Source organism: Dipodomys spectabilis, unplaced genomic scaffold, assembly GCF_019054845.1.
Source record: "Dipodomys spectabilis isolate Male_0828 unplaced genomic scaffold, ASM1905484v1 ptg000302l, whole genome shotgun sequence".
In the NCBI taxonomy this organism is placed as follows: Eukaryota; Metazoa; Chordata; class Mammalia; order Rodentia; family Heteromyidae; genus Dipodomys; species Dipodomys spectabilis.
In genome coordinates this window covers 716,365-740,515 of record NW_024870979.1, presented here as the reverse complement: position 1 = coordinate 740,515, position 24,151 = coordinate 716,365, and the positions used below count along the sequence as shown (strand labels likewise).

Below are 24,151 nucleotides of genomic sequence, written 5' to 3'. Positions count from 1 at the left end.
CCCCCTCATCTGGGGCCACAGAGCAGGGAGACAGGGACAGTGCCTAGAGAAGATGGGGAGAAGGCAGTCACCCCCCCCCCAGGGAGCCCAGAGGTAGCCACGGGACACCAAGGCCGGACTCTAAGTAAGCAGTAGGCCCAGATGGGAGGAGGGGCCATCATGGAACCTCAAAGGCGGACCAGGGCCGCCTCTTCCAGAGCCTTCTGGCTGAAAGCATCAGCGGTAGGTTCCCTGAGAACAGGGAACTGGGGATCCAGACAAACACGCGTGTGAGTTCATCACAGACACACGTGTGAGTTCATCACAGAGCATCGTCCTGTGACGGTGGCCGCTGCGCTCCTCCCGCATCGCTTCCTGAGCATCGCCTCAGCGGAACTCCTGCTGGATGGCACAGGCAGCGGGCCGTGTGGACTCAACCTGGGACCAGAGACAGAATCCAGACCTGACGTGAGCTCAAACCATACCTCACCAAGTTTTCAGGAGCCTTGTGTCTCTGCAGGTCATAAGGCTCAGGGTTCTTGGTCACCTGAGTGCCATGCAGCCTCTGAAGGCAAGGCGAGCTGGATCACCCTGGAAAGTGGGGGACACTCACCAGAGACCTTAGTCTTGGACCCCGCAGACGTCAGGTCCAAGCTCTGGCTTTGGTAGGGTGCCAAGGACAGAGCTATGCGTTTAGGACAGACTCATATTAGCTGAGTTCTTCCCCCATGCGGGTGGGCCTGCGTTGCCTGTAGTCCAGCTACCAGGGCAGCCAACTCACGAGCGGAACAGCATTCGAAATGTCGGATGTGACATAGACACACCATAGGAAGCCGCGTCCCGCCTGGTCAGTGTTAGAGGATTTTCTGGATCCTTCTGTCAGAAACTCTATGGTCTGCAAGATGGCGATCCATGTACATGTGCACACTTCCATAGTGCTTTGTTAGAGGATTCTGATAATTTGTAAAAATGTGCTTAGAAGGCATTTAAAACTGTATGGTGTTCCTCATTCCACACATTTATTCATTCGAAAATTGTTTTTGGCGAAAGAATGAAATTGGACATCTATTATGGGATATCTTGGAAAGCTCAGGTCGTACCAGCAGGACAGTTTCCACCTGTTCCTGGATTAGTGACACTCCCTACAGTACCCATGAACATGGGCAAGAGGCGGAAAGGCTTGTGGCTGCAGCTGGGTCCGAGCCAACAGAGGGGTGACCTCCGGCTAAGAGCTCGCCGCCTTCCTGCCTGGGAGACACTTCCGTCCTTAGAACAGGCACGGCCGATACTTCATGAAAGGCTGTTTCTGTTTGTGCGTCTCGTGATTGCGCCGTGTCCTTGTCCGCGTGTGGTTCTTGGCTTCGGGTGTCCGCAGTTCGCTCCGCTCGAGGCCCTGCCCTGTGCTTTCCACAAGCCTGCCTCTCTCTCGAGTTTCTGAGTCTCACTCAGCGCTTTCCTCCAAGCTCCAATCCTGCCCGTGCCCCCGTGCCAGTCTCCACTGAGCCGCATGCCCCGGGCAGGCCCGAGCAGCTCCCCTCAGCCCACCCGCAGCCCCCAGGAGCGAGGGTGTGGGCAAGCCGGGCACGCTCCCTGACTCACCCATCTCTCCTCCTGCACTACCAAGAGTTGCCCCTGGCCTCACCTCCCCTGTGCAGTGGTCTGTCTCCTAGAGGCCCCCCACACCCACTCCTGTGTCCCCCAACCAGCTTGGACCAGACCCCAGAGTGATCGCATTCAAGCAGACCTGGCCCCTCGTGGAGAGCGGGCCGAGTCTCTGCCTGCTCTGCGGCCCCTGAGGACTGTGCCGATCCACTCCAGCCAGCCCCGGCCAGCCCCGGCCGGCTGCGCCCGGCCCGCAGGCCGCAGTCACTAGCAGCGCCAGCCCTCCCTCTCAAGTCCTCTCCTATTTGGGGGCGTGGTGCCGGTGCCTCAGCACTCTCCCTGCTCTCATGCTAAGTGCACCTGGGATTTCTTCCGGAAACCCTCCCTGTACCCCACTGCACCCCCAGAGTGCAGCGTGAGCCCCAAAATGGCAAGTGTGTCTCCTCAAAACCAGCCAGGATGGCACAGGTGTCCAGGAAGGGCAGAAGGAAGAAGGGAGGCAGAAGAAAGGGAGAATGTCACGTCTTTCTTGCTGTGGCTGCCTTCCTCTTTTGTAACTGTTTTACTCTCCTGTGGCAAGGGTAGAATGCTTGTTTAACTTTCCTTCAGCCCATCTAAATAAAAGTCACAGCCCCTGCCACAACCTCAGCAGAAGTACAAGGCAAAAATCTCAAACTTCAAGAATACCACACTATGGGGCTGGGAAGGTGGCTCAGTGGTAGAGTGCTTGCTTGCATGCCTGAGGCCTGGGTTCGATTCCTCAGCACCACATAAGCAAAATGAAAAACCCGGAAGTGGCACTGTGCCTTGAGCTGAAGAGCTGAGGGACAGCGCCCAGGCCCTGAGTTCAGGCCCCACAACCAGACCCCCTCCCCCCCCCAAAAAAAAAGAATACCACACTAATGCCATAGGAAACGTCTCCTCAGGGGTCTGGGCCTGGTGAAGATACAATTTATACACATACTTACTTATTCAACAGATTTTTTAGGGTCTTTCATGGACCAACAACAAATTCAAAGACAGTGGTGGTTTTCAAACTTGTAGCTTCCTACATCTCACTGTCGGAAAGGTGTTTTCCATCACAACCCAACATGTACGAATTGTGAGGTAATACCTCACAAGGCCTGTACCACACACTGGGTGTTTGAACTCGGGCCTCATTCTTCCTGGGCGAAGCTCTGTCACGGAGCCATAGCTCCAGCCCCGCTTATGATTGGTTATTGCTAGTTAGGCTCTGGCTTCTTACCTGAGCCATCAGCAGCCTGCGCTCAGCTTCCTGTCATTGCTGGGAGCACATATGTGTGCCGTCATATCCAGCGTCTCGTTATGTGGAGTCTGGAGGCTTTTTCTGCCCAGGCTGGCTTCAAATCAGAATCCTCCCAAGTTTAGCCTCCTACTTGGCTAGCATGACAGGCATGTTCCACAGGCGTTGGCCTTCCTTTTGGTTTTTAATGCTGGTCATGACTCACTATGTGAGCACACCCTTCATTTATAAAGACCTTGGAGTAAAGAGCAGAGCCAAGCCACTTCTGCCCTGAGAGTGGCTGAGTTGTATACTGAGTGAGCCAGGGCGCTGGGCCACACAGCAGGGGGATGCTTGCTTGCCTTCTTAAAACAACTCGGTTTTAAATTAGCTGTTGAAATAGGTCGTTTGGATTTCTAAGAACTAAAACCAATATGTCAACCATCCTTTCCTTTTTGAGGTGGAGGCGACAGACCAATCGTTTCCACCAGATTTTCAGAGTATTAGGGAATGCAAAAGAAGGTTAAGTACCATGGCCCTCAGGGTTGAAGAATGGGGTTTCTGATACCCTGAGAAACAAGAGTTAAAGGTGGCATCTGGGCCTTGCTGACTTCCTCTCTGGTCCTCCTGATGGGTATTCTTCCTTCTTTTCCCTGTTCCCACGGTACCTTTCTCTGGAAGTCATCAGCCAGACTCAAAAATGGCAACAACAGAACTCGTCCACCAAGGGTCAGGGGCTCAAGACCCGCAGCTCTCAGAAGATCACCTGTTTATGTCACTCGTCCATCCATATGATAGGATGTTAGCTATGGGAGGGGGGTTGGTACTGGAACTTGAACTCTGGGCCTGGACACTGTCCCTGAGCTCTTCAGCTCCAGGCGAATGCTCTATCCCCTGAGCCACAGAGCCACTTCCAGATCTTAGCCTGCTGAATAGCGAGGACTTACAGCTTCTTCAGGCAAGAAGGTGTGAGCCACCAGTGCCTGGCTATGGTAATGTTTGAACTAGTAACAGTTTCTTCCCTGTGCCACGTTCTTAGACACTCTCTGAAAATCCTTGTAGAAAAGCCAGCGGACTTTGGTGACATAGTGCCCACAGTTGAGAAAGTGACATTCTCAGGTCATGAAGTGGTGGCGGGCAGCAGGGCCGGCTCCCTGGGTTTGTGACCTGTTCACGCACAGATTCCCAGGCAGATGTCTTATTTGGCTACAATCATCTTGAAATTCTTTAGAATTGTTAATAAATGTTCCCTACTTTCATTTGGCAGTGGACCCCAGAAATTCAGCAGCTGGTCCTAACCATGAGAGAGACCCTTTGCTGGTTTTTTTTGGGTGCCCGTGTTTGTCCAAGTAATTACCGACCTACTGGCTGAAGCACAGTGACTCAGTGAAGTGCATACAGCTTCATGAGAACAATAAGAAACAAAAACAACACTATATTTCGAGTCTGAGGACTCTGTGCAGACCTCGGTCTGCGGGTAGGAGTATTTCTGTGTGCTTTGTAGCTCCTGACTGCCTTTCAAGCCACCAATTGGTTCTGGACCTAACTTGAGTCTGTAAGAGTTCCAGTTCTTGTAAATTCTTTATTTATAGCTCCTCTGCTGAGACATGCCAAGACTTCCTCGTCTTCTATAGGGCAGACATCATTGACTTCAATTCTTGAAAAGTTTTATTTAGAAAAGTTATGGGGGGGGGGGCTTATATAGCATATCAAATTTACTGAAGCCCAGAATCCTGTGTGAATGACGTCACTAAGCAGGCAAAAGGCCAGGATGTAATTCAGATCCAGCATCCTTTGAACCCCATTGAAGCCACAATGCTGGTGCCAGGAAACCGCACAGCATAGCACACTGACAGCTTTACTTGGCGCTATTAGAACAGGTATGGTAAACATTTACTAGCTGACTATGAATCTGTCATCTACTTATTTATTGGTTGTCATAAGTAGTACCCATTCTAGAAAATGAATGAAGAAATCCACTATATAAAACTGATAGAGAGCCAGTGCCAGTAGCTCCCACCTATAATCCTAGCTATCCAGGAGGCTGAGATCTGAGAATTGTGCCTCAGAGACATCCCAGGCAAGAAAAGCCTGTAACGCACCTACCTTCCATTAACTAGGAAAATCCAGAGATAGAACTATGGCTCAAGTGATAGAGCACTAGCCTCAAGCAAAAAAACTCAGGGACAGTGCCCAGGCCCTGAGTTTGAGCCCAGTACCAACACACACACACACACACACAGTTCTGAGCAGGTGAAGGGAGAATGAAGAGTTGGCCATAGAGGGGGCTCAGGTTGGAAAACCAGGCTTCAGGCCCCTCGGTTCTGCAGACCCGCGGAAGGTAGCCGCCCACGAGAAGAGCCGGGTACCTGCAGCAGGATCCACTCAGGGGAGACTGGCAGAGAGTCCCAGGGGCTGAAAAGGCCTTGCGTTGGGAGGTTGACCTGGCAAGAGACTAGGGGACACGGCGAAGGAGTGGCCAGGAAAATGGGACAGTCTTTCCTGCCAGAGGGGCCAGAGGCATGCACACTGCAGTGGCCTTCAGATACAGGAGAGCAGAAGGATAGAAAACACCAGAATTTCAGTCACCAGTTCCCGCTGATACCGGCGAGGAGGCACGGAGCACGGGCGGGCTGGATGCACTTGGCCCTGGGCAGCTGGATGGACGGGCGGCGCAGCTAAGGCGGAGGTGCGACCAGGCATAATGAACAGACGTGGGCTCCGTGCATGGAGATGTCTGCGCGACAGCCAGGTAGGAAGGGCCAGGCCAAGCTCACCTGAGGAAGAGGAGCAGCGAGGACAGCCACACAAGGGTCCCCCTCACACCCTCACATGCCACCCACCCGTCGTCCACAGCAAGGGTGACCGCGGGCTCTCCCCCTGCCCAGCACCAGCCCAAACCTGGTGTTTGCAGTAGACTGCCAAACCCCAAACTCACCAAAGGATTCTGGAGTATCAGCTGCTCACCCTGAAATCCTAGCTACCCACGAGGCTAGAGCTACGGCTGCTTCATGGGATGGTCTAAGCAAGAAAGTCCATGAAACTCTATGTCCAAATAACTAGCAAAAAGCAGGAAGTAGAGGAATGATTCAAGTGGTAGAGCACTAGGCATGAGCAAAAAAGATAAAGGATAACACCCAAGCCCTGAGCCTCACTGTGAGTGCCTGCATACACACACACACACACACACACACACACACACACAACACACACACACACACACACACACTCTGCACCTGGCTTTCAGAACCCAGACCCAAAGTCCAAGAGTTCTAAGTTAGATCCAGCCTCTCTCCCCCATATGCCAAATAAAGAGACATAGTGAAGGGCAGAGAATGGAGGTATGTCACATGGCAGCCGTGGGAAGACAGCACTTCAGCAGGAGATGTTGGCTTCAGGCTCAGTAGGGAGAACTGAGGGAAGGAGCTTCAAACAGTCCCTGGTCCCAGGTGCGGCCTGGCTGACCGTCAGCTCAGCGTTTGCCCTTGGAGGAGTTCTGCAGAATGGTGGTTACTATGACTGGAACAGAGCAGGAGCAAGGAGACCTCCTGAGTTCAGAAGAAGGCTTTGCCTGTTTGAGGGGTGGTTGGCCTTCCACGCAAGATGCTTCTCACTGAGTCTTCTCTCTCGGAGCCCAGGGTGATCGTCTAGGGATAGCAGCAGAGAATAGCTCAGCTCAAAGGGCACAGACCGGAGGTCGGGGGCCTTTGAGTTAATTCAGCAAAAGCATCTATCAGTTGCCTCTTACAGTACTGGGGAGCATTAAATTATGTGATCCATGGTGCGGGGCAGGCTGGGCTCCACGGTGGCTCAGCGCAGACGGAGGCGTGGTAAAGCAGGTGAAGTGATGTCTGGGTGGGCTCTATGGCTTAGGTCTTGCCGGAGGACAGAGTCACGTGAGTTTGATGGTGGCTAAGAACTCGGTCCCTCGATCCCTGAGCTAGCTTCACTTTTAAATGTCCCTGCTAAGAGTTATGTGGAGACCATAAAGGTGAAATGACAGGTAGATAGCCCACTACATCTCAACATTTTGTCCTAAAACAAGTGAAATTCTTACTAAGGGCGACTTCTATGGTGTGTAGGGTACAAAGGCACAAGGCTTAAAGAAAAGTGATTTTCCACTGGAAACCTTTAAAAACACTTCATTTAATTCGAATGTAATTAACATTTAAATTAGTCTTAAACTTCAATTGTGCGTTTCGCAGGAGTGGCAAAGTCCTCTGGGAGAGCAGAGCTGGGGTTGCCGCCTGTGGCTAGGGACCTGGAGTGTCTGCGTGGACAATCCAAAACGCCAGTGCGGGGCACCCAGGATGTGTTTTGTACCTGTCTCTGGCACCCACTTCTAGAACCATCTGGGATAGAACCTTCTGGGAGGTTTCAAACTCTCATCATCACTTTTCCAAGTATTTCGTTGTTTCTCTGCTACCCTTAAATGTAACTTTGGTGAGCGCTCCTCTTCCCCTGTTCCCCTCTATGTAATTTCTCTGTCACTGTCCAGCTTTCGGAACTCTTCACTGCCTCGTTAGACCCAGAAACAAGCAGTTTTCCTTTCATGAGAAGAGAAGGAAAGGAACTGGGCCCAGGGCCGCACAGCTGGGGGCCAGCTCTGAGGGAGCAAAATTCTTACCTGTCTCCAGTTCTTGAAACGCCAGGAGTCTCGCAGTCAGGCCAGCCACCGGTCCCAAAACACCACATAAAGAGACATGGTGAAGGGCAGAGAAGAGAGCTGTGTTAGGTGGCAGACACCGCAGACAGCACTTCTACGCATCTCCCGCCGTCTTTGGCCATCTTCAGGGGCACACACGTTTGCCTTCATTTTAAATAGGGAACTTGAAGTGAGGGCTACAGGTATGAAAATTAAAACAGTCACAGGCATGGCCTGGTGGACCCTTCTCTCAGCCTTTGTCTCTGGAAGGTTCTAGAGAAGCTGCAATCACTTGGTTACCTGAGGGGAATAAGGACAAGTCAGTCACTCTTGTCTGGAGGTTGTCTCGAAGCTTTTGGCTGTTTTCTTCCCTTGGAGCAGTTTTTTGCCTTTTGCAGAATGGAAAGGCACTGCCTTGTCTGAGGGGCTGTTCGCCTCTTGGCCTAGGATGTTTCTAGGTAAATCTTGTCTCTCCTGGAAGTGACTGTAAAATGACTTCTGAGAATGGCTCAGGCCCAGGGGCACAGATGCAAGGGGGCGGGGGGCTGGGGGCCCCGCTTTCATCCTGGTTTTAGTTCATTCATGAGCCCAGCAAAAGCAGCTTTTACGTTGTTGCTTATATCCTTGGCTGTACCCGGAGGCGCGGCGGCGGCTGTCAAGCGAAAGAAGCCCCAGATACTCGCCAAAGCTTCTCCTGGCTGCGAGCTCCAGGGAAACTAGGTCAGCCAAATACGCGCATGCTTCCTTTGCCTGGCCTCCCTTCCCCATTGGGGTCCCAGGCAGATGACTCGGCTCCACCGTGACTTTGGGGTCTCTCCTGGCACCCACGGAGCTTGGAGTGCATGCACTGCTCTTGCCTCTGGACCTTCCGTCTTGTCTGTGCAGCCCCTGGTTGGCACACTCAACTCCCGACTTCCATCCCACCCCCAGCCCAGGCCCAGCGGGGCGGCGCAGGGGTGGGGGGTGCGGGGAGCTCTTCGTGGCCATCAGGGATGGATCGCCCTCACTCACAAGCCTTCTCAGGGCGCTGAAACTCATTTCCCTCTTCATTTGTATTTACTGAGTGTCCACTGTGGGTCAAAATGACCCAGTCACCTCGGGAGAAAGGAAAGGAAGTCCTCGCATCTTTGCGGGGTGATAGGTCATGTGGGTGGTCAGGGAACCCCAACTAGCTAATCTTTCGTTTTCTTTGTTTGGGGGAATTGGGTTTTGTTTGCATGTCTGTGGCAGGGTCTCCCAACGGAGCCTAGGCCGGCCTCAAACTTTGAACCTTCCTGCCTCTGCCTCACAAGTGCGAAGCTACAGGAGTATGCCACCAGGCCCAACAAACTCATTATTTTGGAGAAGCGTAACTACCTGAGAGAACCTTCCAGGGTTTCCAGCCATCCCTTACCCTGACTCCTAGCCTCATTCAGCAGTCCTAAGGCAGCATCCGATTCCTTCTTCTCATAAAAGGAATCAAGAAATGTTGCTGTTTAGAAATACTCCCTTCTGGCAGGATGCAGACTTGAGAATAGAGATGTGACAACAATTCCGAAATGTTCTTTTAAGACACATGCGCGCACGCACGCTCTCACACCCCAGTCCCCCATAGTACACAGATCACCCATTTGGTTTCCACACACAAAATACACAAACTGACCTCAGATGACAGTTGTTTGAAGCGGCTCAGATGTTGCCGTTGTGCCGCCAGCCCTGTCCCCGCCCCATGCGCCAGATGCCCACCCTGCTTCGCGTGGTCCCCTGGGGCTGCACCATGTGTCAGCCGGGGCACTCACTCCGTCCTCAGCTCAGCTCTGCCCACTTCTTGTCCACTCTCGTGGCCTGGAAAGTATCTTGCAAAAGCCTTGCGGTCAGAGCCGCCCAGCAGCAGCTGTGTTCCAGGCAGGGCACCCGGCCCGCTGTGGGGCAAGGCCAGACACTGCAAGGCTTCCGCTACTCTCCTGGTTTTATCCTTGATCCAGAAGGAAAAATGTTGGAGCCTGGTTCCTGTGACTCGTACCTGTCATCCTAGCTACTCAGGAGGCTGAAATCTGAGGATCTCAGTTCAAAGGCAGGAAAGTCCATGAGACTTTTATCTCCAGTAAACTATACCTCCCTCCCCCCTCCAAAAAAAGCCAGAAGTAGAGCTGTGGCTCAAGTGGTAGAGCATTAGCTTTAAGCAGAAGCAGCTCAGGGACAGTACCCAGGCCCTGAGTTCAAGTCCCAGGACCAGCACACATACTGGGTGCCACAGGCCGTGGTGATAGATGATTTAGTAACTAAGTTAAGCTTATTAGGACTTCATTCCCTGCATCTCAGGAATATTTTGGAGGCTGGATATAATCTCCAAATAAGATAAGGGCTGCTGAAGCCATCGAGTTTTATGTTATTATTACTTTTTTTTAGTATTTCTAGCAGTGCTAGGTAGGTGGAAACTACCCGGTAGGGACAGTGTGACATTTCCCAGCCAGGAGCTCCGGTTCTACAGATGGAGGGAGCAGGCCCATCCTTACCAGTGTGACCTTGGACAGCGCCCTACTAGACTGGCTGTCCTGGTCACAGACAGGTGTACTCGTCCATCGCCCAAAGGTTTATTAGGCCCAAAGCCTAGTCCGGACTTCAGCAGACAAAACCCAGTAAACATAACCTGATTTCTGTGCTCATGGGTTGACTCGGGCTGGGGAGGGGCAGAGGGGGTCAGTATGGGCAGGTGGGGTTCTGGCCGAGGAGCTGGCTAACTGCAAGTCTGAAAAGGTTCATGTATAGCAGTGTGATGGGAGATCTTTCTGGGACAAAGTACACATGGGGGGGGAGTTCCAAAATGGCAGGCCTCAAGGCCATGCTTGCCCGGTCCACAGAGGTGCCCCGGAGTCTCAGACCCAGTGGTCACCATGCACTTAGCAGTCAGCAGAGGACATGAGAAGCATTGCTCCGAAGAACTCAGCTTTAGTGAGATTTTTGTCAGCCACAAAAGGATTTTCACCAGGACAGGCCTCAAATGAAAACGGCCTCCAGGCCAGGCCTGAGCGCGAGCCCAACGTCCACACTGCTTTCTTTCCTCCCAGGTTATAATCAGCACTCACCTGTCCCTCCTCTCAGTGCCTCTGCTCCCTGGGACAAGCACAGCAGCGCTGCCTGGCTGTTGTGAAACTTTCACTGGGCTGCCAGGCCGCATGCCTTCGCATCCGGGGCTCAGGTCCTGACCAATCACCATTTCCCCTGGAGCTCCGCAGCTCAGTCCCACGCTGGGCCTGGAGATCCACATACACTCAGCATCAGACGTCAGCCCGTCAGCCCGGCCGGCACACGCTCCCTGCCCGCCCGCCGCCACTTTCATCCCCATTTTCTCCAGTTGGATCAAGGAGAAAAGTGATTTTTTTTTTTTTAAAGCCTGGCTGACACAGCTATATTTCTCCCTATTTCCTTCGCATTTCTTAACCTCTCCTTGTACAGCCTACAGGTCCATGACTTGTTTTAATATTTAAAGACTTCATATTTTTTAGAGTGGTTTCAGGTTCCCAGAAAAGTTGAAAAGGGTACCCCGAATTCTGCACAGTCCCCACCCCACCACCTATGCACCCCACCCTCCCGCCGTCCCCTCCAACACTGGAGCAGCATCGGTGACACTGATCGCCGGCACGGGCACCTTGTGTTCACCTCAAGCTCCTAGTGCACCATAAAGTTCACTGTTGGCCTTGTACATTCTGGGGCTTTGGTCAAATGCATAATGGCTTGTATCTATGATTATCCAGACTTGTTCTGAAGCCCTAACCCTCCTCTGTGCCCCGCCTGTCTATCCCCTACAAACAAGCAGGGCGCTTGTTTGTATGTGGGGCTCAGCCGCTCAGCCATCCACTGACCTTCACGCACACACCAATAGAAGCAGCTTCTGTTGAGAGTCGGCATCTTAGGACCATCAGGTTGCCAGTGAGCTCTGGACTCGGTCCTGTGTCCTCTGCTCCGACCCACTGCTTCTTGTCAGTGCCACTGGCAGACCAGGGTGTTTCCTGGGCGTCCTGATTGGAATGCGAATTTGTACTCCTGTTTCTTTAAGTGGCCCTTTGAGAAGAATGCATACCTTTAATTTTTTTTTTTTGAAAGCGCTAAGTTGTGTTGGAAGACTGATTATGTCTTGAAACATCTGGATGATAATAAGCGTCTCTCTAAGTGCTTAACTTGGAAATGCACAATGTGATGATTTGTCATATACTCAGAGTCTGGGGGAAGGGTTCCTTCGAGTGGCTAAGACATTCTGTTAATTGATTGCTGTTTTTCTTTTCTGCCTCTCATTTCAGAACGGTTTGATCACCACTGTCCCTGGGTAGGCAACTGTGTGGGGAAAAGAAACTACAGATTTTTTTATATGTTTATTTTATCCCTGTCTTTTCTGACAGTCTTTATATTTGCATTCGTTATCACCCACGTCATCCTTCGTAAGTATGCTGACGAAATCAGATTACGTATGTAACCATTTACCTGACTTTGGTTTTCTGATTTAATTTTGATTTACTATTTTGATCATTTCGGGCTCTCTCCTCCTTCCTTTTCCTTTTCCTTCTTCACTCTCCCTGCCCTGTTTCTCTCTTCCTCCTTCCTCTCCATCTCTCCATCTCTCCCCATCCCTTCCTTCCACCAGCACTTTCCCCAGGGCCTCGCCTAGACCAGGTTCACTGCCACTAGCAGGACTTTCCCTTGAAACACCTGTCACCATTCCAACTTGGTAGTTCTGCTAAGGGATCCTCTTGAAAGATTCATCCCCGCATTCTGTACAAAGGCCTTCGTGCCACAGTGAAAATAACCATGAATAGCAGAGCCTGTTTTCCTTAACACAATATCTACTTATACTGGAAGTTACTATCCCCAGAAAACAAGGTCTGGGATAAAGAATAGGTTTCCTTATACACATTTTTATATGCTTAAAATATCTAGCTGGGCGCCAGTGGCTCATGCATGTAATCCTAGCTACTCAGGAGGCTAAGATCTGAGGATCACGGTTCAAAGCCAGCCCGGGCAGGAAAAGCTGTGAAACTCTTATCTCCAATAAACCACCAGAAAACCAGAAGTGGCACTGTGGCTCAAGTGGTAGAGCGCTAACCTTGAGCTGAAGAACTGAGAGACAGTGCTCAGGCCCAGAGTTCAAGCCCCATGATCAACAAAAAACAAAATATCCATTTACAGAGATATCCATTTATCTGCAAGAATGCAGGCTAATGACCCCTGGCGTGTAAAGAGAGCAACCATATTAAAAATCAGATTTAGATGTAAATGATCTTGATGTATTTGTGTAAGCATAAATTGAATGGCATTTGTTTTTCAATCCCAATTCTGAAGGTCATAACTTTGACTTTCTTTGGTCTGTGATCCTTTGCTTTCCTTCAGTGGGAAGTGAGCGGAAGGATGTTAATTGACTTTGAACTGTAATTCAGGTCTTTAAACCTCCATGGTGGTGCCATGCTGCATTAGAAGCCAGCCTTTCCTCTCGTCCACATTCCTGGTATAGCCAACCACCCACTACCCTGTCTCTGTCAGGCTTCTGGAAGTACCAGAGAGGCCTCGCTGGCTTCGCCTAGCAGTGATGGCCCCCAGCTTGGGCTCTACAGAGCTGTCCCCTTTCTATCACTTTCCAGAAACCCAACATGGTAAAATTGGAGCCAGGGTCCTTTCTTTAGATTCACAGACAAAAAGAATCAGAAAGAAAGCCTAAAATATTACATGGTATTTGCAAAGAAACAATTATTGACCTAATCTGAGAATAAATATCAATACCAGAATACATATGCCACTAACAAGTAGTATGTGACCCTAAATCCTTGTCATCTCTGAAGCGCTCTTTGAACTTTTATGTATTATCAGATCACATTTATGACATCACCTCCCACGCTCTGCATGTCAAGGGTCAGCTTTCACTCACTCACTCATGTGTGAACTCCAGAACACACACACACACACACACACACACAACTTTCACACAGTCTCACATTCACATTTCACACTGTCTCATACCTTCCACACTCATCTCCTCTCACTGCACACACTCAAATATACACACAGTCACTCACAGGCTCTCACACCCCCTCACAGTGACACTCACAAACCTCTTACCCTGTCACACTCACTGTTTAAACATACTCACGCACTCCTACATGTGGGGGCCGTAGCCAGCCACAACTGGGGTCTGTGTCGTCCACACACACGGCCGCTGGACGCTCACGCACCTGCACTCCTGCACTCTGCACTTTACTGTCATTAAATATTATTCATCCAATCTACAAACTAGAAGAACTTATCTGCCTGAAAATAACTGAATGTTTCAGACAAAAGTAAATATGCTTCGCCTTTCCCCTTCTTCTGCACCTCCAAAGCCCCCACAAAGCATCTTGTCCTCCATCTGGCTGGGCACCATGATGTTTTTAGGAAAGCAAAGGGTTTGCATGGCCTTTGTGTCCTATTCAGAGTCAGAAAGCAATGGACAGAGGCAGAGAACCGGAAGCCCCGTCACCTGAGCCTTCTCTACTGGGAAGCAGGCTCTGAGTAGAGGACGTGACTGGAGGCTGGGGAGAATTCTGGGACCGGGGCATCCTGGAAAACTCTTTTTATAGGAGAAAGAACATTTAGGCAAGCAGTAGAACGTGAGGGTAGCAGAGAAAGAGAAGAAATCATTTCTTCTAGTCTCCTCGATGTGCCTCAGGATTGTATTTGCCCAACACCATCAGCGTGGCCAGGCTGGCGGTGCCCTCCCGGCCTCAGGGAGTTATAAGAGGAAGGTTTAAACTCCAGCTTCCTCATTAGTTCTGCACAGCCCCGTTCCCTCCTACCATGGTGTCCTTGTACCTCTGGTGGGCAAGATGCCCAGAGGGAGGGTCATCTCCAGGACAGAGATGGAGGTGAGCCTCCCTCCTCACCGCACAGTTGTGGGGACACACGGAGTCGAGGGCCCTGCCACTCTCTGACTCCCACCCTGCAGCCAGACTGGTTAACGCAGGGCTGCAGCCACCCCCCGGCCTCCATGCCAGATCTGCACATCTCATTGCTGCAGAAGGGCTAACTGCCCGGTGGAGCACAGTGGCTTCCACAGAACAGGGACCAGGCCTCAAGATGGCAGTGCCAAGACTTCCTCCAAAGCCCATGCCTGTAACCCTAGCTACTCAGGAGGCTGAGATCTGAGGATTGTTGTTCAAAGCCAGCCCAGGGAGGAAAGTCCATGAGATTCTCATTATCTCTAATGAACTACCAAAAAGCTGAACGTAGGTCTGTGCCTCAAGCTGCTGAGTGCTAGCCTTGAGTGAAAAAGCTAAGGGAAAAGCACCCCTCACAACCTGAGTTCAAGCCCCAATTCCTCCACACCCTTCCCCCAAAAAGACTTAGTCCTAATGGGGTTTTATTGTTACAAGTGTTGGGGACACACTACTGTGCCAACACATTGAACAACAATTGCTTTCCATCAGCTGCAGCTTTACAAAAACCCCAGAAAAAAAAATGTTTTCTTGCAAAGACAATTCCTATTATAAGTCTTAAACCCAAAAGGAGTCAGTCATGAACTTCAGCTTTACAGCTTTGTTTACTCTGGGTGCAGAGAAAGAAGTCTATTTCATATGGAGCCTAGTTCCTAGGAATTTTAGGGTCAGAAGTTAATAAATTTGGGGAAAACAGGAAAGAAAAAAAATAGCATATAATATTTTGTTTTCCTGTTAAAAATGAGGAAAACAAAAGAGTAATCAGAACCATAATTTATGGGGAAGTACGCTGGCACCCATCTGCTTTTATTGGAAAAAATGCCTTGCAGATGTTGGGTGTAATTACGTTTCTGCCATATTTGTGTTGAATAAGTTCAAGGGAATCACAGACTCCCATCAGGAAACCGGATTCCACAGCACTCAGGAAATGTAATTGTTTCATTGATCTTTGGATAGTTACCACTTTTATGAAGACAAGAGCTTTTGCGTGAGGCTGTCCAGGAGCTGAATATCGGAATGCTAAATGCTGTTTCGTTCCCACAGGTTCCCAGCAAACAGGATTCCTCAATGCCCTCAAGGACAGTCCCGCCAGATATCCTTTCTTGTGCTTGGTGCCGTGGTAATGTGTTCAGTATTCGTGGACTTCTCTCCCCTTCCCTTCTCCTCACTGGCTTTAGCTTTTCTTCTGGTTAATCTTATTCTTACTCATTCTGTCAGGCATCCAACAAGTCCCATATATATATATATATATATATATATATATATATATATATATATATATATATATATTTCACATTTTTAATAATATTCACACTCATGATAATATTCATGTTTGTGACAAAAGTGACCATCCGGACTCTTGGATCTCTGTGTGACTCACGCAGCCTTGTCTCAATTAAAGTGTTCTTTAGCCAGAGACCTCAACAGGAACCCTCCTTCCCCACATCCCAGCATCAAGTAGTATTGGCTGTGCTTGGGTGGCACTGGTAGAAACACAAGCTGCCTCCCCCTAGCACCCCCGTGATGGGTGGGCGGTCCAAACAGATCCCTGGTGGATGCCAGGTGGCGTCCCCAAGCCGTTTGGGTGAGGTGTCTGGGTGCAGTGTGGCATTCCTTTGGGAGTTCAGGTGACCCAGATGTTACTTCTAGACATTGAACTCCCTTCATGGTCCTGAGGTACAAAGATGGTCAGACTAACTGAGGACTGCCTCCAAAAGAGGATAGACGGTTCTTGAAAGAAAAATATTCACCTATTACGTGCTTCAATGGGCTTCTGCTGAATGGTTTACCCGACTGCTGTGGAATCTACCACAAGCACCTACTGGCCCGGCTCCTTGGGAGACAGCTTATTCCACATGTAACTGGGTAAATTGCACTTACGCTCCTCATGCGTGGTTTTCACGTAGAGTGGAAAATCTGCCACGTGTGCATACATGTACTTCTTAAAGTAACATGGTCCACATGTCTCAGAACTGGTGAGAACGGCAGGCGGGCGGCAGAGGTAGACAGACAGATGGCGAAACACGTGTTGCCACATAGGTATATCCACGCGCAGGGAAGCATGTCCTCCTGGCCTCTGCAGCTGTGGGCAGCATTGGACGTTGGTTCTGTGGTTTAGTTCGTTCTGTGGTGTAGTTGGTTCTGGGGTGTAGTTGGTTCTGGGGTGTAGTTGGTTCTGGGGTGTAGTTGCTTCTGTGGTGTAGTTGGTTCTGTGCTGTGGTTCGTTCTGTGGTGTGGCTGGTTCTGTGGTGTGGTTGGTTCTGTGGTGTGGCTGGTTCTGTGGTTTAGTTCGTTCTGTGGTGTGGTTGGTTCTGTGGTGTAGTTCGTTCTGTGGTGTGGTTGGTTCTGTGGTGTAGTTCGTTCTGTGGTGTAGTTGGTTCTGGAGTGCAGTTGGTTCTGTGGTGTAGTTGGTTCTGTGGTGTGGTTGGTCCTGTGATGTGACTGGTTCTGTGATGTGGTTGGTTCTGTGGTGTAGTTGCTTCTGGGGTGCAGTTGCTTCTGTGGTGTAGTTGCTTCTGTGGTGTGGCTGGTTCTGTGGTGTGGTTCGTTCTGTGGTGTGGTTAGTTCTGTGGTGTAGTTGCTTCTGTGGTGTAGTTGCTTCTGTGGTGTAGTTGCTTCTGTGGTGTAGTTGCTTCTGTGGTGTGGCTGGTTCTGTGGTGTGGCTGGTTCTGTGGTGTGGCTGGTTCTGTGCTGTGGTTTGTTCTGTGATGTGGTTGGTTCTGTGCTGTGGTTGGTTCTGTGGTGTGGTTGGTTCTGTGGTGTGGCTGGTTCTGTGGTGTGGTTGGTTCTGTGGTGTGGTTGGTTCTGTGCTGTGGTTGGTTCTGTGCTGTGGTTGGTTCTGTGGTGTGGCTGGTTCTGTGGTGTGGCTGGTTCTGTGGTGTGGCTGGTTCTGTGGTGTGGCTGGTTCTGTGGTGTGGTTGGTTCTGTGGTGTGGCTGGTTCTGTGGTGTGGCTGGTTCTGTGGTGTGGCTGGTTCTGTGGTGTGGCTGGTTCTGTGGTGTGGCTGGTTCTGTGGTGTGGTTGGTTCTGTGGTGTGGTTGGTTCTGTGCTGTGGTTGGTTCTGTGCTGTGGTTGGTTCTGTGCTGTGGTTGGTTCTGTGGTGTGGCTGGTTCTGTGGTGTGGCTGGTTCTGTGGTGTGGCTGGTTCTGTGGTGTGGCTGGTTCTGTGGTGTGGCTGGTTCTGTGGTGTGGCTGGTTCTGTGGTGTGGTTGGTTCTGTGGTGTGGTTGGTTCTGTGGTGTGGCTGGTTCTGTGGTGTGGCTGGTTCTGTGGTGTGGCTGGTTCTGTGGTGTGGCTGGTTCTGTGGTGTGGCTGGTTCTGTGGTGTGGCTGGTTCTGTGGTGTGGTTGGTTCTGTGGTGTGGCTGGTTCTGTGGTGTGGCTGGTTCTGTGGTGTGGTTGGTTCTGTGGTGTAGTTGCTTCTGTGGTGTAGTTGCTTCTGTGGTGTAGTGCAATCTGCGTGGTGAAGACACAGAGGAGACACAGGGACAGCGCATAAAGGAGACTTGGAGCCAATTCCACTGGTGTGTCCTCTTGGATTAGTGACATGGGAAGCTGAAGTGAGCCAGGAGCTGGCCAGAAAGCAAAATAGTCATCATAGCCTCATCTACACTAACAAGAACAAGTCCATTCAAAACCGATTCGGCATTCTTCCCCCACACCCACCCCAGACGCCACGTGAGCTCAGGGTCTTCTTGCACTTGATTGGCAGCTGCTCCTACCACTCCTCCCCCCCCCACCCACACACACATGCACACCACCAGTCCTTTTTACTCTCAGCATTTCTCAGATTGGGTCTCACCCTTTTGTTAGGAAAACAATCCTCCTCTTTCTGCTTCCTGAGTAGCTGAGATTACAGGCATGTACTACCATGCCCAGTCTGCTTTAACATATTCCAAGGTCTGCCTTCTTTCCAGAGGACAGGCTGGTCAGAGTTTTTCAGGGAATCAGTGGCGTAGATGCTGGCCATCAGTGGATGCTGGATATCTATGACGTGACACACTCAGTCTGTCCAGAGTGGTGCTCTGTAAGGCTGCAAGTTCTTAGCAGTGGAGGAGGCAGCATCAAGGCTGGACCGCCTAAGCTCAGGACTGAGCCTAATTGAACCTCACAGGTGACCTCTTTGGAGAGCTCTCAGGTGAGAAGACAGCTTTGTTTTTAAGTGGACTGGAAGCATGGCTCAAGTGGCAGAGTGCCAGGTGAGCAAACAAGCTGGGTGATGGAGGCAGAGTTTGAGCCCAACTTTAGGCAAAAGAACACAAGGCTAGATAGACATACAGACAGACAGATGGATAGATAATAGGTAGATAGATGGACAGGTAGACAGATGGATGATAGAAAGATACATAGATAGACAAGTAGATAGATAATCGATAATAGATAGATGGATTCATAACTAGATAGACAGACCAGACAAGAGCAATGCCTTTGACAAAGTAGAAATGAGAATGATCTCAGAGATCCCACACCCGCGAGCCTCCACACCAGCCTCCACCCCAGCCACACCGCCAGGGTCCTCTGTCGTTGCTCCTGTAAGATGGAAGGAGGGAGGGCTGCAGTCTCGAATGCCCGCGGAGTCGCGTGGTGATGCCTCCTTGAGTCGCAGAGCTGGAAACCTGCACACGTGCAGCGAGAATCGGGCTGACATCCTTGAGGGGAGTCCCCAGAGAGGAGAACCCAGCCATCCTCAATCATGTCAACGTCACATGGCATTCATGTCCCATTGCAGAGGATTACAGTCATTTTTAATCATGACTTATTGTTCCATTCTCCCAAAATGAAAGGGATTTTCTGTGATTGGTAAATCAGATGGTAATTGATTCTGCATTCACGGAGGCTCTAGCAAAAGCCTCTTTATCCCAGGTTTGCAGTCACTGCTGTGATTACCCCTCTGACAGGCACTCATGGCCCAATACACACTGTCTAATTTCATGGCATCTAGAAAAAGGCTCAGAATTGGCCCCAGGGCCCACAGAAAAGAGGGCACTAGTCCCCACCTTGGGAAAACAATGAAGACCCCTCAGGCGTTCACTGGCCTGACCATCCTGAGGGCTGTTAATACTCACAAGGACCCCAGAACACGGGACTGAGGAGCACCTGTGCTGAGACAGTAAATGCCATCTCCAGAGGATACCACCGCTGTGTCAGCAGGCTCACCCAGCTCCGGCCCTGCTCTACTTGGAATGGCACACTTTCTCCGTGTCCCTAACCAGTTGTGAAGAATGATCATCAGATGAGATCATGTAAGATCGCAATGCAGGGAGGAGCTTGTGTGAGATTTTTGAACCATTCAGATAATATGAGAACATGTCATACAGATTTTCTAATAGAAATGCGGTGGTGAAAACAGATGTGTTATCCATGGTCTCCACCCCCCTCCCTGATGGCAATCCTTGTCCATATCATTCTTCAGAAGATCTTCGTGGTCCTGGGATGCATGTGTGTACATTCATACGCATTCCTCTGCACCATTAAGTGTGGCTGTCCCTAAAAATTAGAATCCTACTTTCTGCATTGTTCTGCAGATTTTTCTTTTGACATTTCTTAGAGATACTTCCATATCACTGTACAGATCTACCTCATTCTCTTTTTTTTCACTTCTTAACCACTTTCTAGAATTCCAAGGTATGGATAACCATCCTTGATTCATAGTCTATTGATAGGAAATTTCTTTTTATTGGTTCAGACAGTGAGGTATTAAATTTTCTTTCATATAACTCTTTGTGAACTAATGCCAGTATCTCTCTGACACCGATAGTTAGGTGTAAAATCTGAGTTGAAAGTTAAGCATATTTTAAATCTTGATAGACTGACTAATTGGTCCTGAAAAGAGATCATACCGATTTCTTCTCTCCAGCCATACCATACGCTGAGTCTTTGCCTGTCCTTTCTGCCAATTGGACAGGCAGAAAATGTCTCATTGTATTAATTTCTACATTGTAGATAAAAAAAAATCTCATCTCGCATTTCATGATCATTGGATTTTTTTTAAGCCACAATGTGCAGTTCACAGCGTGTGTCCCCTTTTAGTTGGTTATTCCTCATCTATGAACAAGACAAACTAATCCAACCTGAAACACAATGGCGATGTCTCACAGCCTGGCCTACATGGCTTCCATCCTTGGGGGCATGAGGAAGACAAGAGGTTTATTTTCTTTGGTCTGTAGTTGATGGTGAGGAGAGTAAGATGTATAGTTACACCACCCCATGATGGATGGGCTTCTTCCTGAGAATGTGTATCTTGTAAACAGAGTCTTCCCAGACATTTTTCTGGTAGGCAGATGCAGCGTTCGGATGGCCACACGCACGGCGGCGCATCTCAGCTGTTGAAAGACAGGAGTTTTGCCTTTGGTGCGAGCGCTCCATGTGCCATGCGTGACTTCTCCTCTAAGAAGGACGTCACCACGCCAGAGCTGTGGCTGAAGGGCTGGGAGGGGTCCCCTGAGGGGCGGCTTGCTCACACTGGAGCGGTTCTGAAGTGCTGGCCTCTGCTCCTCAACCTTGCTGGAGAGAGCCACGTGTGCGTCATTGTCTGCCTCACAAGCTAGGGTGTCTGCCGGCGGGATGGTCCTATTGAGTCCTTTCATCCAAGGCCCCAGCTAGGTCAGCTTGAACCATGTGATTCCTTTTGGTACCTCTTTCCTTGACCCCCTGAGGCAGGGGAGAGGGTGAATTTGGGGGGGAAACAGTGAGGGGGGGCTCTCACTATAAAGAAGTAAGTAAGCTGGGTGCCAGTGGCTCACACCTGCCATCCTACCTACTCAGGAGGCCAAGATCTGAGGATTGCGGTTCAAAGACAGCCTGGGCAGGAAAGTCTGTGAGATTCTTGCCTACTAAATTACCGGCTAAACTACACAGAAAAAGCCAGAAGTGGTGCTGTGGCTCAAGTGATAGAGTGCTAGCCTTGAATACAAAGAGGCTCTGAGTTCAAGACTCAGACTGGCAAGAAAGGAAGGAAGGAAGGAAGGAAAGAAAAGAAAAGAAAGTGTCCAAACACCTGTGGCTCCTGCCTGTAATCCCTACTACTGACGAGGCTGTGATTTAAGCATCATGGTTTGAAGCCAGCCGAATCAGGTAAACCTGAGGGAATCTTATCTCCAATGAACCAACAAACAGCTGGAAGTGGAAGTTTGCCTCAAATGGGTAGAATGCCATCTTTGAGCAAAAAAGCTAAACAATAGTGTGAGGCCCTGAGTTCAAGTACTAGTACCTGCGCATGCGCGTGCACGCACGCGCACACAAACACACACACACACACACACACACACACACACTCACACACTGATAAAGACGATGGTGCTTAGGGAAGGCCATGAGTCACTGATGGAGCCGGCACGGCCGTGTACGGAGGGGGATGGGAGACCCTGACATCGTCCTCATCCTGAAGGACGTCCCCCACACACATGGAATGGAGAGGACTCGAGGCTAGACCAGCGAGGGGGAGGGCTCCCCGTCATCACAGCTCCCAGCTGCAGGGGTGTCCGCGTCTCCTTGACTCCGCCACTGTGCTGGAGGCCGTGGTGTGCTTCTTCTCCGTCTGGTCCATCATCGGCCTCTCAGGATTCCATACGTACCTGATCAGCTCCAATCAGACAACCAATGAAGATGTAAGTTCCCGACCACGGGGCACAGGGGGGACAGGGAGAGGGGGAGGGTGTAGGGAGGGGTTGGGGGCCCGCCTCCCCCACACACACTCCCCTCCCCCCCCCCCCTGCTGGGAGCCCTGGGAGCAGTGAGCATGCTCTGGAGCATTGCTGTGTGTCGTATGTGTCCGCCGTGCTGGGCATTTCTGCATTCTCCTCTTCTTCTCTGACTGTGTCAGTCAAATGCTAAGACTGGCCAGGGGACCCCAGTCAGGCCAGGAGAAGCCCTTTCCGTTATTGCTAAATAACTGTGGAAGCTGCTTGCAGCATTTCGTCTCACGAAGAGAGTTCATGGCGGTGTGACATCCCGGAATGATTGATGACGCATCTGCCTTTCATACTTCATGTCTCTTTTTAGTTTGGGGCAGTAATTGCCCTGACCCAAAGTTTAACTTTATATCCAGGACCATCTGCTTGTATTTAATTCCGGTACAGGAGAGGAACAAAACATGTGTCAGTAAGCATGGTCCTAGTTGCTGCATATGCAGAAACTGTCCTGCATACACAGAAACTGCTGCGTGCGCAGAAACTGAATGTCTCAGAACACGTCAGATTACCTTAAACAAAGCTGTGAGGGAAAATTCTGTGGTATCTCAGCATGGTCATACATGCCTGTAATTCCAGCTATTTGGTAGGCAGAGACAGGAAGATGGTGAGCTCAAGGCCAGGCCAGATTCTGCGAGGTTAGCCAGACCTCATGATATCACATTACATTATATTATGTTACAGAGGGGGTAACGAATATCTAGAGTGTTTACCTAGCAAGTGTGAGGCCTCTGGCTTCATTACCCACTACTGAAAACGAAATCAGAAAAGGAATTAGTGGTGATAAAATACACAGAGTAGGAGAGTTCATTTGATTTGTAACTGTGCATAGTAGAACCTGCACGGCAGACTATTTTATGAAGACCATGGGCTGGATTCTGTTTCTAACCTGGCAATTGGGAGCCACGCCCACTTTCCAGCCACCATTCATTTAATTGGTTTGGGTGGAAGATGTATGAAAACATGACCACCGCCACTGGCGTACATTGGAGGACCTGTTGGTACCATGCAGTACAAATAGATTAGCAACCCCAAACAGCATCATCTAAGCTGCTGTTTGAGGATGACTCTAAGTTTGAGGGGAATGCTTCTTTTCTTCTAGAAAAGTACCTCCGTTTCTCCTGGCGAGGAAATGAGCGAAGATTATTTGCATTCCCCGTAGGCTTCTCTGGGCATAGTTTGCCAAAAGGTGGTGGCAGGCGGTAGCATTGGTCTGGAGGACATTGTGTGATGGTGGCGTACCTTTTCTTTCAGATCAAAGGATCTTGGTCAAACAAAAGAGGTAAAGAAAATTACAATCCCTACAGCTATGGAAATATCTTTACAAATTGCTGCGTTGCCTTGTGTGGACCCATCTCTCCAAGGTAAGACCCAGAAAGCAGCCTGCTCCTGACAGATCTGGAAAAGTCTCCTCCGTGTTAGCACAGGTCCTCCACTCCGGGCGCCCTCCCCCCCCCCCAACTCCACCCCTCACAGCCCATAGATGCAGCCCCTGAAGTAGCGATCTGCCTCTGGTGGTGTTGATCCCTCTGCACATGGTTTGTGGTCTTAAACTAAATTTGTGTCAGGCTTAAGAACAATTCCCTAGTGCTTGGAATAAGGAAACTCCGTTAATTATTGAGTGAGTTCGAGCATCAGTGATGAGCCGGGAGCTAGGGTCAGCATAGTAAAGCAGCCAGGACAGGGAACCTAGGAAAGCAATTTAAAACCTGTGGGCTCTGGTGCTGAAGGCTGAGTGGCCCAGGCTAGAAAGCTTGAAAGCCGCGGGGGCAGGGAGGGGTAGCCAGGCGTGCTGGACATTGTGGAGGTGACAGTGATGGTAACCGTGGCAGTAGCTGACATTTATTAACTTGTGTTCACCCTCCTCTGTGCGTTTTAGAGGCACTTGCTTTGTTGTGTTTCTGTCAGTTCTAGAGCTTGAACTCTGGGCCTCTCCCTCTCAGCCTTTTTTCTCAAGGCTTGAGGAGCTCTACCATTTGAGTCACACCTCCACCTCTGCTTTGTATTTGTAGGTCTCCTCACAATCCAAAAGACTTTTTGTCACAGTCGCGCACTTCTGGGGAA

General features: G+C 50.2%; 1 protein-coding gene across 4 annotated transcripts in view; it reads left to right on the top strand.

Annotated features, from left to right (window-relative positions):
- Positions 1 to 24,151, top strand: part of Zdhhc14 (zinc finger DHHC-type palmitoyltransferase 14) — a 200,511-nt gene that overhangs the window by 162,084 nt on the left and 14,276 nt on the right. For 2 of the 4 annotated variants that reach the window (XM_042702095.1, XM_042702096.1), the window contains exons 4-7: positions 11,747 to 11,884; positions 15,449 to 15,497; positions 21,904 to 22,006; positions 23,342 to 23,451. In XM_042702095.1, coding sequence (XP_042558029.1) covers positions 11,747 to 11,884; positions 15,449 to 15,497; positions 21,904 to 22,006; positions 23,342 to 23,451 — 400 coding nt within the window. The remainder of the gene's footprint in view (positions 1 to 11,746; positions 11,885 to 15,448; positions 15,498 to 21,903; positions 22,007 to 23,341; positions 23,452 to 24,151) is intronic. The other 2 variants (XM_042702097.1, XM_042702098.1) reach the window with 2 other exon arrangements.